The sequence below is a fragment of the Oncorhynchus keta genome, unplaced genomic scaffold, assembly GCF_023373465.1.
Source record: "Oncorhynchus keta strain PuntledgeMale-10-30-2019 unplaced genomic scaffold, Oket_V2 Un_scaffold_4810_pilon_pilon, whole genome shotgun sequence".
Taxonomy (NCBI): Eukaryota; Metazoa; Chordata; class Actinopteri; order Salmoniformes; family Salmonidae; genus Oncorhynchus; species Oncorhynchus keta.
The window spans coordinates 50,001-65,000 of record NW_026290946.1 but is presented as its reverse complement, the minus strand read 5'-3'; the positions used below and the strand labels follow the sequence as shown (position 1 = coordinate 65,000).

General features: G+C 46.3%; 1 protein-coding gene across 10 annotated transcripts in view; it reads left to right on the top strand.

The window, feature by feature from the left end:
* LOC127928899 (intermembrane lipid transfer protein VPS13B-like) overlaps positions 1-15,000 on the top strand; it is a 74,893-nt gene that overhangs the window by 10,362 nt on the left and 49,531 nt on the right. For all 10 annotated transcript variants that reach the window (XM_052516489.1, XM_052516492.1, XM_052516493.1 and 7 more), the window contains exon 3: positions 3,886-3,969. In XM_052516489.1, the coding sequence (XP_052372449.1) occupies positions 3,886-3,969 (84 nt within the window). The remainder of the gene's footprint in view (positions 1-3,885; positions 3,970-15,000) is intronic.

Sequence of the window (15,000 nt, the reverse complement as noted above, 5' to 3'; positions counted from 1 at the left end):
GGTTAGTTAGGGGGCGTGGTTTAGTTAGGGGCCGTGGGTTGGTTTGGGGCGTGGGTTAGTTAGGGGCGTGGGTTAGTTTGGGGGTGTGGGTTAGTTAGGGGCCGTGGGTTGGTTAGGGGCCGTGGGTTGTTAGGGGCCGTGGGTTAATTAGGGGCGTGGGTTGGTTAGGGGCCGTGGGTTAGTTAGGGGCGTGGGTTAGTTAGGGGCGTGGGTTAGTTAGGGGTGTGGTTTAGTTAGGGGCCGTGGGTTAGTTTGGGGGCGTGGGTTAGTTAGGGGGCGTGGGTTAATTAGGGGGCGTGGGTTAGTTAGGGGCGGTGGGTTAGTTAGGGCGGTGGGTTAGTTAGGGGCCGTGGGTTAGTTAGGGGGCGTGGGTTAGTTAGGGGCCGTGGGTTAGTTAGGGGCCGTGGGTTAGTTAGGGGCGTGGGTTAGTTAGGGGCGTGGGTTAGTTAGGGGCTGTGGGTTAATTAGGGGCGGGGGTTAGTTAGGGGCGTGGGTTAGTTAGGGGCGGTGGGTTAGTTAGGGGCCGTGGGTTAGTTAGGGGGCGTGGGTTAGTTAGGGGCCGTGGGTTAGTTAGGGGCGTGGGTTAGTTAGGGGCCGTGGGTTAGTTAGGGGCCGTGGGTTAGTTAGGGGGCGTGGGTTAGTTAGGGGCCGTGGGTTGGTTAGGGGCCGTGGGTTAGTTAGGGGCGTGGGTTAGTTAGGGGCGCCCCCACGGCACATTTGGTCATCCCAGATGTTCCCGTTACAAAAACTCTCGACAGGAAACAAACATGTCGATCTTTCCCGGTCCGTGGTAGTGTCACGGGTGAACTCTGACCTTGATGACCTTTGACATGACAGGGTTTTTGTAGGCGTTGCTGTTTCCTCGTTAACATCACGTCCAGAATATGAACCTAGAATATGTTATTTAAAAGGTGTTTTTTAAAAACTTTTTACACACTACTGCTGTACAACAAATCAAAGTATTTTATGAAGTCCCGTAGACACATTTGTAGATGTTATCTCAGGTGGAATGAAATGCTTGTGTTTCCTGCTACAACAGTACAGTAATACCTAGCTAAATGCTTGTGTTTCTAGCTCCAACAGTACAGTAATACCTAGCTAAATGCTTGTGTTTCTAGCTCCAACAGTAATACCTAGCTAAATGCTTGTGTTTCTAGCTCCAACAGTAATACCTAGCTAAATGCTTGTGTTTCTAGCTCCAACAGTAATACCTAGTTAAATGCTTGTGTTTCTAGCTCCAACAGTAATACCTAGCTAAATGCTTGTGTTTCGAGCTCCAACAGTAATACCTAGCTAAATGCTTGTGTTTCTAGCTCCAACAGTAATACCTAGCTAAATGCTTGTGTTTCTAGCTCCAACAGTAATACCTAGCTAAATGCTTGTGTTTCTAGCTCCAACAGTAATACCTAGCTAAATGCTTGTGTTTCTAGCTCCAACAGTAATAACTAGTTAAATGCTTGTGTCTCTAGCTCCAACAGTAATAACTAGTTAAATGCTTGTGTTTCTAGCTCCAACAGTACAGTAATACCTAGTTAAATGCTTGTGTTTCCTGCTCCAACAGTAATACCTAGCTAAATGCTTGTGTTTCTAGCTCCAACAGTACAGTAATACCTAGCTAAATGCTTGTGTTTCCTGCTCCAACAGTAATACCTAGCTAAATGCTTGTGTTTCTAGCTCCAACAGTAATACCTAGCTAAATGCTTGTGTTTCCTGCTCCAACAGTACAGTAATACCTAGTTAAATGCTTGTGTTTCTTGCTCCAACAGTAATACCTAGCTAAATGCTTGTGTTTCTAGCTCCAACAGTACAGTAATACCTAGCTAAATGCTTGTGTTTCTAGCTCCAACAGTAATACCTAGCTAAATGCTTGTGTTTCTAGCTCCAACAGTAATACCTAGTTAAATGGTTGTGTCTCTAGCTCCAACAGTAATACCTAGTTAAATGCTTGTGTTTCTAGCTCCAACAGTAATACCTAGTTAAATGCTTGTGTTTCGAGCTCCAACAGTAATACCTAGCTAAATGCTTGTGTTTCTAGCTCCAACAGTAATACCTAGCTTAATGCTTGTGTTTCGAGCTCCAACAGTAATACCTAGCTAAATGCTTGTGTTTCTAGCTCCAACAGTACAGTAATACCTAGCTAAATGCTTGTGTTTCTAGCTCCAACAGTACAGTAATACCTAGCTAAATGCTTGTGTTTCTAGCTCCAACAGTACAGTAATACCTAGCTAAATGCTTGTGTTTCTAGCTCCAACAGTAATACCTAGTTAAATGCTTGTGTTTCTAGCTCCAACAGTAATACCTAGCTAAATGCTTGTGTTTCCTGCTCCAACAGTACAGTAATACCTAGCTAAATGCTTGTGTTTCTAGCTCCAACAGTAATACCTAGCTAAATGCTTGTGTTTCCTGCTCCAACAGTACAGTAATACCTAGCTAAATGCTTGTGTTTCTAGCTCCAACAGTACAGTAATACCTAGTTAAATGCTTGTGTTTCTAGCTCCAACAGTACAGTAATACCTAGCTAAATGCTTGTGTTTCTAGCTCCAACAGTAATACCTAGCTAAATGCTTGTGTTTCCAGCTCCAACAGTAATACCTAGTTAAATGCTTGTGTTTCTAGCTCCAACAGTAATACCTAGTTAAATGCTTGTGTTTCGAGCTCCAACAGTAATACCTAGTTAAATGCTTGTGTTTCGAGCTCCAACAGTAATACCTAGTTAAATGCTTGTGTTTCCTGCTCCAACAGTAATACCAAGCTAAATGCTTGTGTTTCGAGCTCCAACAGTACAGTAATACCTAGCTAAATGCTTGTGTTTCTAGCTCCAACAGTACAGTAATACCTAGCTAAATGCTTGTGTTTCTAGCTCCAACAGTAATACCAAGCTAAATGCTTGTGTTTCTAGCTCCAACAGTACAGTAATACCTAGCTAAATGCTTGTGTTTCTAGCTCCAACAGTACAGTAATACCTAGCTAAATGCTTGTGTTTCTTGCTCCAACAGTAATACCTAGTTAAATGCTTGTGTTTCTAGCTCCAACAGTACAGTAATACCTAGCTAAATGCTTGTGTTTCTAGCTCCAACAGTAATACCTAGTTAAATGCTTGTGTTTCTAGCTCCAACAGTAATACCTAGCTAAATGCTTGTGTTTCTAGCTCCAACAGTAATACCTAGTTAAATGCTTGTGTTTCTAGCTCCAACAGTAATACCTAGCTAAATGCTTGTGTTTCTAGCTCCAACAGTAATACCTAGCTAAATGCTTGTGTTTCTAGCTCCAACAGTAATACCTAGCTAAATGCTTGTGTTTCTAGCTCCAACAGTAATACCAAGCTAAATGCTTGTGTTTCTAGCTCCAACAGTAATACCTAGCTAAATGCTTGTGTTTCTAGCTCCAACAGTACAGTAATACCTAGCTAAATGCTTGTGTTTCTAGCTCCAACAGTAATACCTAGCTAAATGCTTGTGTTTCTAGCTCCAACAGTAATACCTAGCTAAATGCTTGTGTTTCTAGCTCCAACAGTAATACCTAGCTAAATGCTTGTGTTTCTAGCTCCAACAGTAATACCTAGCTAAATGCTTGTGTTTCTAGCTCCAACAGTAATACCTAGCTAAATGCTTGTGTTTCTAGCTCCAACAGTAATACCTAGCTAAATGCTTGTGTTTCTAGCTCCAACAGTACAGTAATACCAAGCTATATGTTTGTGTTTCCAGTTCCTATCTACTGTCATTGTTTATTTCCAGGTCAGAGGTGAGAATAGTACCTGTCCTATCTATGTAGGATGGTGTGTATAGACAGTAGAGGGCAAAGCGGTCTGTAAGGTCATTGTTTATTTCCAGGTCAGAGGTCAGAATAGTACCTGTCCTATCTGATGGTGTGTTGGTGTCCTTGCAGGTGCCTTGTTCCAGCGGCTCGTTGCTCTACGTGTGGTGCACCCTGATCACCATGGAAACGGACTCTCACATGCAGCAGAGAGTGGTGAGTATAGCCATCCAGGGTAGGGTCTGATGTGGTACCCTATTCCCTATGTAGTGCACTACTTTCTACCAGGGCCCATAGGGTCCCTATTCCCTATGTAGTGCACTACTTTCTACCAGGGCCCAGAGGGTCCCTATTCCCTATGTAGTGCACTACTTTCTACCAGGGCCCATAGGGTCCCTATTCCCTATGTAGTGCACTACTTTCTACCAGGGCCCAGAGGGTCCCTATTCCCTATGTAGTGCACTACTTTCTACCAGGGCCCAGAGGGTCCCTATTCCCTATGTAGTGCACTACTTTCTACCAGGGCCCATAGGGTCCCTATTCCCTATGTAGTGCACTACTTTCTACCAGGGCCCATAGGGTCCCTATTCCCTATGTAGTGCACTACTTTCTACCAGGGCCCATAGGGTCCCTATTCCCTATGTAGTGCACTACTTTCTACCAGGGCCCATAGGGTCCCTATTCCCTATGTAGTGCACTACTTTCTACCAGGGCCCAGAGGGTCCCTATTCCCTATGTAGTGCACTACTTTCTACCAGGGCCCATAGGGTCCCTATTCCCTATGTAGTGCACTACTTTCTACCAGGGCCCAGAGGGTCCCTATTCCCTATGTAGTGCACTACTTTCTACCAGGGCCCATAGGGTCCCTATTCCCTATGTAGTGCACTACTTTCTACCAGGGCCCAGAGGGTCCCTATTCCCTATGTAGTGCACTACTTTCTACCAGGGCCCAGGGGGTCCCTATTCCCTATGTAGTGCACTACTTTCTACCAGGGCCCATAGGGTCCCTATTCCCTATGTAGTGCACTACTTTCTACCAGGGCCCATAGGGTCCCTATTCCCTATGTAGTGCACTACTTTCTACCAGGGCCCATAGGGTCCCTATTCCCTATGTAGTGCACTACTTTCTACCAGGGCCCATAGGGTCCCTATTCCCTATGTAGTGCACTACTTTCTACCAGGGCCCAGAGGGTCCCTATTCCCTATGTAGTGCACTACTTTCTACCAGGGCCCATAGGGTCCCTATTCCCTATGTAGTGCACTACTTTCTACCAGGGCCCAGAGGGTCCCTATTCCCTATGTAGTGCACTACTTTCTACCAGGGCCCAGGGGGTCCCTATTCCCTATGTAGTGCACTACTTTCTACCAGGGCCCATAGGGTCCCTATTCCCTATGTAGTGCACTACTTTCTACCAGGGCCCATAGGGTCCCTATTCCCTATGTAGTGCACTACTTTCTACCAGGGCCCATAGGGTCCCTATTCCCCTATGTAGTGCACTACTTTCTACCAGGGCCCATAGGGTCCCTATTCCCTATGTAGTGCACTACTTTCTACCAGGGCCCATAGGGTCCCTATTCCCTATGTAGTGCACTACTTTCTACCAGGGCCCATAGGGTCCCTATTCCCTATGTAGTGCACTACTTTCTACCAGGGCCCATAGGGTCCCTATTCCCTATGTAGTGCACTACTTTCTACCAGGGCCCATAGGGTCCCTATTCCCTATGTAGTGCACTACTTTCTACCAGGGCCCATAGGGTCCCTATTCCCTATGCAGTGCACTACTTTCTACCAGGGCCCATAGGGTCCCTATTCCCCTATGTAGTGCACTACTTTCTACCAGGGCCCATAGGGTCCCTATTCCCTATGTAGTGCACTACTTTCTACCAGGGCCCATAGGGTCCCTATTCCCTATGTAGTGCACTACTTTCTACCAGGGCCCATAGGGTCCCTATTCCCTATGTAGTGCACTACTTTCTACCAGGGCCCATAGGGTCCCTATTCCCTATGTAGTGCACTACTTTCTACCAGGGCCCATAGGGTCCCTATTCCCTATGTAGTGCACTACTTTCTACCAGGGCCCAGAGGGTCCCTATTCCCTATGTAGTGCACTACTTTCTACCAGGGCCCATAGGGTCCCTATTCCCTATGTAGTGCACTACTTTCTACCAGGGCCCATAGGGTCCCTATTCCCTATGTAGTGCACTACTTTCTACCAGGGCCCATAGGGTCCCTATTCCCTATGTAGTGCACTACTTTCTACCAGGGCCCAGAGGGTCCCTATTCCATATATACCTTAACTCTAACTAACACCATCATCTAACTAACACCATCCTCTAACTAACACCATCCTCTAACTAACACCGTCCTCTAACACCATCATCTAACACCGTCCTCTAACTAACACCATCCTCTAACTAACACCATCCTCTAACTAACACCGTCCTCTAACACCGTCCTCTAACACCATCCTCTAACTAACACCATCCTCTAACTAACACCATCCTCTAACACCGTCATCTAACTAACACCGTCCTCTTAACACCGTCCTCTAACACCATCCTCTAACTAACACCATCCTCTAACACCATCCTCTAACTAACACCATCCTCTAACACCGTCATCTAACTAACACCATCCTCTAACACCATCCTCTAACACCGTCCTCTAACTAACACCATCCTCTAACTAACACCATCATCTAACACCGTCCTCTAACTAACACCATCCTCTAACTAACACCATCATCTAACACCGTCCTCTAACTAACACCATCCTCTAACAAACACCATCCTCTAACAAACACCATCCTCTAACACCATCCTCTAACACCATCCTCTAACTAACACCGTCCTCTAACTAACACCATCCTCTAACAAACACCATCCTCTAACGAACACCATCCTCTAACTAACACTGTCCTCTAACACCATCCTCTAACTAACACCATCCTCTAACTAACACCATCCTCTAACTAACACCATCCTCTAACTAACACCATCCTCTAACTAACACGTCCTCTAACTAACACCATCCTCTAACTAACACCATCCTCTAACTAACACCGTCCTCTAACTAACACCATCCTTTAACACCATCCTCTAACTAACACCGTCCTCTAACTAACACCATCCTCCAACTAACACTGTCCTCTAACACCATCCTCTAACTAACACCATCCTCTAACTAACACCATCCTCTAACTAACACCATCCTCTAACTAACACCATCCTCTAACTAACACGTCCTCTAACTAACACCATCCTCTAACTAACACCATCCTCTAACTAACACCGTCCTCTAACACCATCATCTAACACCATCCTCTAACTAACACCGTCCTCTAACTAACACCGTCCTCTAACTAACACCATCCTCTAACACCATCCTCTAACTAACACCATCCTCTCACTAACACCATCCTCTCACTAACACCATCCTCTAACTAACACCATCCTCTAACTAACACCATCCTCTAACACCGTCCTCTAACTAACACCATCCTCTAACTAACACCATCCTCTAACTAACACCATCCTCTAACTACCACCATCCTCTAACTAACACCGTCCTCTAACACCATCCTCTAACTAACTCCATCCTCTAACTAACACCGTCCTCTAACTAACACCGTCCTCTAACTAACACCGTCCTCTAACTAACACCATCCTCTAACTAACACCGTCCTCTAACTAACACCATCCTTTAACACCATCCTCTAACTAACACCGTCCTCTAACTAACACCATCCTCTAACTAACACTGTCCTCTAACACCGTCCTCTAACTAACACCATCCTCTAACTAACACCATCCTCTAACTAACACCATCCTCTAACTAACACCATCCTCTAACTAACACGTCCTCTAACTAACACCATCCTCTAACTAACACCATCCTCTAACTAACACCGTCCTCTAACTAACACCATCCTCTAACACCATCCTCTAACTAACACCGTCCTCTAACTAACACCGTCCTCTAACTAACACCATCCTCTAACACCGTCCTCTAACTAACACCATCCTCTAACTAACACCGTCCTCTAACTAACACCATCCTCTAACTAACACCATCCTCTAACTAACACCATCCTCTAACTAACACCGTCCTCTAACTAACACCATCCTCTAACACCATCCTCTAACTAACACCATCCTCTAACTAACACCGTCCTCTAACTAACACCGTCCTCTAACTAACACCATCCTCTAACTAACACCATCCTCTAACTAACACCATCCTCTAACACCGTCCTCTAACTAATACCATCCTCTAACTAACACCATCCTCTAACTAACACCGTCCTCTAACTAACACCGTCCTCTAACTAACACCATCCTCTAACTAACACCGTCCTCTAACTAACACCGTCCTCTAACTAACACCGTCCCATAACTAACACCATCCTCTAACACCGTGTTCTAACTAACACCATCCTCTAACTACCACCATCCTCTAACTGACACCATCCTCTAACTAACACCATCCTCTAACTAACACCATCCTCTAACTAACACCGTCCTCTAACTAACACCAATCCTCTAACTAACACCGTCCTCTCACTAACACCATCCTCTAACACCATCCTCTAACTAACACCGTCCTCTAACTAACACCATCCTCTAACACCATCCTCTAACTAACACCGTCCTCTAACACCATCCTCTAACTAACACCGTCCTCTAACACCGTCCTCTAACTAACACCAATCCTCTAACTAACACCGTGCTCTAACTAACACCATCCTCTAACTAACACCATCCTCTAACTAACACCATCCTCTAACACCATCCTCTAACACCATCCTCTAACACCATCCTCTAACTAACACTGTCCTCTAACTAACACCATCCTCTAACTAACACCGTCCTCTAACTAACACCGTCCCATAACTAACACCATCCTCTAACACCGTGTTCTAACTAACACCATCCTCTAACTACCACCATCCTCTAACTGACACCATCCTCTAACTAACACCATCCTCTAACTAACACCATCCTCTAACTAACACCGTCCTCTAACTAACACCAATCCTCTAACTAACACCGTCCTCTCACTAACACCATCCTCTAACACCATCCTCTAACTAACACCGTCCTCTAACTAACACCATCCTCTAACACCATCCTCTAACTAACACCGTCCTCTAACACCATCCTCTAACTAACACCGTCCTCTAACACCGTCCTCTAACTAACACCAATCCTCTAACTAACACCGTGCTCTAACTAACACCATCCTCTAACTAACACCATCCTCTAACTAACACCATCCTCTAACACCATCCTCTAACACCATCCTCTAACACCATCCTCTAACTAACACTGTCCTCTAACTAACACCATCCTCTAACTAACACCGTCCTCTAACTAACACCGTCCCATAACTAACACCATCCTCTAACACCGTGTTCTAACTAACACCATCCTCTAACTACCACCATCCTCTAACTGACACCATCCTCTAACTAACACCATCCTCTAACTAACACCATCCTCTAACTAACACCGTCCTCTAACTAACACCAATCCTCTAACTAACACCGTCCTCTCACTAACACCATCCTCTAACACCATCCTCTAACTAACACCGTCCTCTAACTAACACCATCCTCTAACACCATCCTCTAACTAACACCGTCCTCTAACACCATCCTCTAACTAACACCGTCCTCTAACACCGTCCTCTAACTAACACCAATCCTCTAACTAACACCGTGCTCTAACTAACACCATCCTCTAACTAACACCATCCTCTAACTAACACCATCCTCTAACACCATCCTCTAACACCATCCTCTAACACCATCCTCTAACTAACACCGTCCTCTAACTAACACCATCCTCTAACTAACACCATCCTCTAACTAACACCATCCTCTAACTAACACCATCCTCTAACTAACACCATCCTCTAACTAACACCATCCTCTAACTAATACCATCCTCTAACACCGTCCTCTAACTAACACCATCCTCTAACACCATCCTCTAACACCATCCTCTAACACCGTCCTCTAACTAACACCATCCTCTAACTAACACCATCCTCTAACTAACACCATCCTCTAACTAACACCATCCTCTAACTAACACCATCCTCTAACTAACACCATCCTCTAACTAACACCATCCTCTAACACCGTCCTCTAACTAACACCATCCTCTAACTAATACCGTCCTCTAACACCGTCCTCTAACTAACACCGTCCTCTAACTAACACCATCCTCTAACTAACACCATCCTCTAACACCGTCCTCTAACACCGTCCTCTAACTAACACCGTCCTCTAACTAACACCATCCTCTAACACCGTCCTCTAACTAACACCGTCCTCTAACTAACACCATCCTCTAACTAACACCATCCTCTAACTAACACCATCCTCTAACTAACACCATCCTCTAACACCGTCCTCTAACTAACACCGTCCTCTAACTAACACCATCCTCTAACTAACACCGTCCTCTAACTAACACCATCCTCTAACACCGTCCTCTAACTAACACCATCCTCTAACTAACTCCATCCTCTAACTAACACCGTCCTCTAACTAACACCGTCCTCTAACTAACACCGTCCTCTAACTAACACCATCCTCTAACTAACACCGTCCTCTAACTAACACCATCCTTTAACACCATCCTCTAACTAACACCGTCCTCTAACTAACACCATCCTCTAACTAACACTGTCCTCTAACACCATCCTCTAACTAACACCATCCTCTAACTAACACCATCCTCTAACTAACACCATCCTCTAACTAACACGTCCTCTAACTAACACCATCCTCTAACTAACACCATCCTCTAACTAACACCGTCCTCTAACACCATCATCTAACACCATCCTCTAACTAACACCGTCCTCTAACTAACACCGTCCTCTAACTAACACCATCCTCTAACACCATCCTCTAACTAACACCATCCTCTAACTAACACCATCCTCTAACTAACACCATCCTCTAACTAACACCGTCCTCTAACTAACACCATCCTCTAACACCGTCCTCTAACTAACACCATCCTCTAACTAACACCATCCTCTAACTAACACCATCCTCTAACTAACACCATCCTCTAACACCGTCCTCTAACTAACACCATCCTCTAACTAACACCATCCTCTAACACCGTCCTCTAACTAACACCATCCTCTAACTAATACCATCCTCTAACTAACACCGTCCTCTAACTAACACCATCCTCTAACACCGTCCTCTAACTAACACCATCCTCTAACTAACACCATCCTCTAACTAACACCATCCTCTAACTAACACCATCCTCTAACTAATACCATCCTCTAACTAACACCGTCCTCTAACTAACACCGTCCCATAACTAACACCATCCTCTAACACCGTGTTCTAACTAACACCATCCTCTAACTACCACCATCCTCTAACTAACACCATCCTCTAACTAACACCATCCTCTAACTAACACCATCCTCTAACTAACACCGTCCTCTAACTAACACCAATCCTCTAACTAACACCGTCCTCTCACTAACACCATCCTCTAACACCATCCTCTAACTAACACCATCCTCTAACTAACACCATCCTCTAACTAACACCGTCCTCTAACACCATCCTCTAACTAACACCATCCTCTAACACCGTCCTCTAACTAACACCATCCTCTAACTAACACCGTCCTCTAACTAACACCATCCTCTAACTAACACCATCCTCTAACTAACACCATCCTCTAACACCATCCTCTAACTAACACCGTCCTCTAACACCATCCTCTAACACCATCCTCTAACTAACACCATCCTCTAACTAACACCATCCTCTAACTAACACCATCCTCTAACTAACACCATCCTCTAACTAACACCATCCTCTAACTAACACCATCCTCTAACTAACACCATCCTCTAACTAACACCGTCCTCTAACACCATCCTCTAACTAACACCGTCCTCTAACACCGTCCTCTAACTAACACCATCCTCTAACACCATCCTCTAACTAACACCATCCTCTAACTAACACCATCCTCTAACTAACACCGTCCTCTAACTAACACCATCCTCTAACTAACACCATCCTCTAACTAACACCATCCTCTAACTAACACCATCCTCTAACACCATCCTCTAACTAACACCATCCTCTAACACCATCCTCTAACACCATCCTCTAACTAACACCATCCTCTAACACCATCCTCTAACTAACACCATCCTCTAACTAACACCATCCTCTAACACCGTCCTCTAACACCGTCCTCTAACTAACACCGTCCTCTAACTAACACCATCCTCTAACACCATCCTCTAACTAACACCGTCCTCTAACTAACACCGTCCTCTAACTAACACCATCCTCTAACACCGTCCTCTAACTAACACCATCCTCTAACTAACACCGTCCTCTAACTAACACCATCCTCTAACTAACACCATCCTCTAACTAACACCATCCTCTAACTAACACCGTCCTCTAACTAACACCGTCCTCTAACTAACACCATCCTCTAACTAACACCATCCTCTAACTAACACCGTCCTCTAACTAACACCATCCTCTAACTAACACCATCCTCTAACTAACACCATCCTCTAACTAACCCCGACCTCTAACACCATCCTCTAACTAACACCGTCCTCTAACTAACACGTCCTCTAACTAACACCATCCTCTCCTCTCTCTGTCTCTCCCCCCCTCTCTCTCTCTCCTCGTCTCTCTCTCTCTCTCCCTGTCTCTCTCTCCCTGTCTCTCTCTTTCTCTCTCTCTCCTTCTCTCTCTCCCTGTCTCTCTCTCCCTGTCTCTCTCTTTCTCTCTCTCTCTCTCTCTCTCTCTCTCTCTCTCTCTCTCTCTCTCTCTCTCTCTCTCTCTCTCTCTCCCCTCTCTCTCTCTCTCTCTCCCCCTCTCTCTCTCTCTCTCTCTCCCCCTCTCTCTCTCTCTCTCTCTGTGTCTCTCTCCCCTCTCTCTCCCTCTCTCTCTCTCTCTGTCTCTCTCCTCCTTCTCTCTCCCTGTCTCTCTCCCTGTCTCTCTCTCTGTCTCCCTCTCTCTGTCTGTCTCTCTCCCTCTGTCTGTCTGTCTGTCTGTCTGTCTGTCTGTCTGTCTGTCTGTCTGTCTGTCTGTCTGTCTGTCTGTCTGTCTGTCTGTCTGTCTGTCTGTCTGTCTCTCTCTCTCTGTCTCTCTCTCTCTCTCACCCCCTCCCTCCCTTCCCGGCTTCCTTTCGGTAACCACCACGGTTTGGCTTTGATTACAGTACCACCTCATAGCGAGGACACACACACACATACACAGACACACACACATTCGGAGGCATTGATTTCTACCCCTGTCTGTCTCTGAGGAGAAAAGGAAAGAGGATGACATGGATCTGTTTTCAGTGCGGTGAGGCCAGACAGTATTATGGTAGATTAGGCTGGTTGTGGTGGAGAGAGAGGAGGTGGTGGAGAGAGAGGAGAGAGAGGAGGTGGTGGAGAGAGAGGAGACACAGAGAGAGAGAGGAAGGGGGAGACATAGAGAGAGAGGAAGGGGGAGACACAGAGAGAGAGAGGAAGGGGGAGACATAGAGAGAGAGAAGGGGGAGACACAGAGAGAGGAAGGGGGAGACAGAGAGAGAGAGAGAGGAAGGGGGAGACAGAGAGAGAGAGGAAGGGGGAGACAGAGAGAGAGAGGGGAAGGGGGAGACAGAGAGAGGAAGGGGGAGACAGAAAGAGAGAGAGAGGAAGGGGGAGACAGAGAGAGAAGAAGGGGGAGACAGAGAGAGAGAGAGGAAGGGGGAGACAGAGAGAGAGGAAGGGGGAGACATAGAGAGAGAGGAAGGGGGAGACACAGAGAGAGGAAGGGGGAGACAGAGAGAGAGGGAGGGGGAGACAGAGAGAGAGAGAGGAAGGGGGAGACAGAGAGAGAGAGAGGGAAGGGGAGACAATGAGAGAGAGGAAGGGGGAGACACAGAAAGAGAGAGAGGAAGGGGGAGACAGAGAGAGAGAGAGGAAGGGGGAGACAGAGAGAGAGAGAGGAAGGGGGAGACAGAGAGAGGAAGGGGGAGACAGAGAGAGGAAGGGGGAGACATAGAGAGAGAGAGGAAGGGGGAGACATAGAAAGAGAGAGAGAGAGAGAGAGGAAGGGGGAGACAGAGAGAGAGGAAGGGTGAGACAGAGAGAGAGGAAGGGGGAGACAGAGAGAGAGAGAGAGGAAGGGGGATATATAGAGTTAAGAAGACTGTCCTGACAACAGACCTCTTTTTTGCCACCTCACTACTCTACTGTCCTGACAACAGACCTCTTTCTGCCTCGTCCCTACTCTACTGTCCTGACAACAGACCTCTTTCTGCCTCCTCACTACTCTACTGTCCTGACAACAGACCTCTTTCTGCCTCCTCACTACTCTACTGTTCTGACAACAGACCTCATTCTGCCTCCTCTCATCTCTACTGTTCTGACAACAGACCTCTTTCTGCCTCCTCTCATCTCTACTGTCCTGACAACAGACCTCTTTCTGCCTCGTCCCTACTCTACTGTTCTGACAACAGACCTCTTTCTGCCTCGTCCCTACTCTACTGTTCTGACAACAGACCTCTTTCTGCCTCCTCTCATCTCTACTGTCCTGACAACAGACCTCTTTCTGCCTCCTCACTACTCTACTGTCCTGACAACAGACCTCTTTCTGCCTCCTCTCTACTCTACTGTCCTGACAACAGACCTCATTCTGCCTCCTCTCTACTGTACTGTCCTGACAACAGACCTCATTCTGCCTCCTCTCTACTCTACTGTCCTGACAACAGACCTCTTTCTGCCTCGTCTCTACTGTCCTGACAACAGACCTCTTTCTGCCTCCTCTCTACTCTACTGTCCTGACAACAGACCTCATTCTGCCTCCTCTCTACTCTACTGTCCTAACAACAGACCTCTTTCTGCCTCCTCTCTACTCTACTGTCCTGACAACAGACCTCTTTCTGCCTCCTCACTACTCTACTGTCCTGACAACAGACCTCATTCTGCCTCCTCTCTACTCTCCTGTCCTGACAACAGACCTCGTTCAGCCTCCTCACTACTGTCCTGACAACAGACCTCTTTCTGCCTCCTCACTACTGTCCTGACAACAGACCTCATTCTGCCTCCACTCTACTCTACTGTCCTGACAACAGACCTCTTTCTGCCTCGTCTCTACTCTACTGTCCTGACAACAGACCTCTTTCTGCCTCCTCTCTACTGTCCTGACAACAGACCTCTTTATGCCTCCTCTCTACTGTCCTGACAACAGA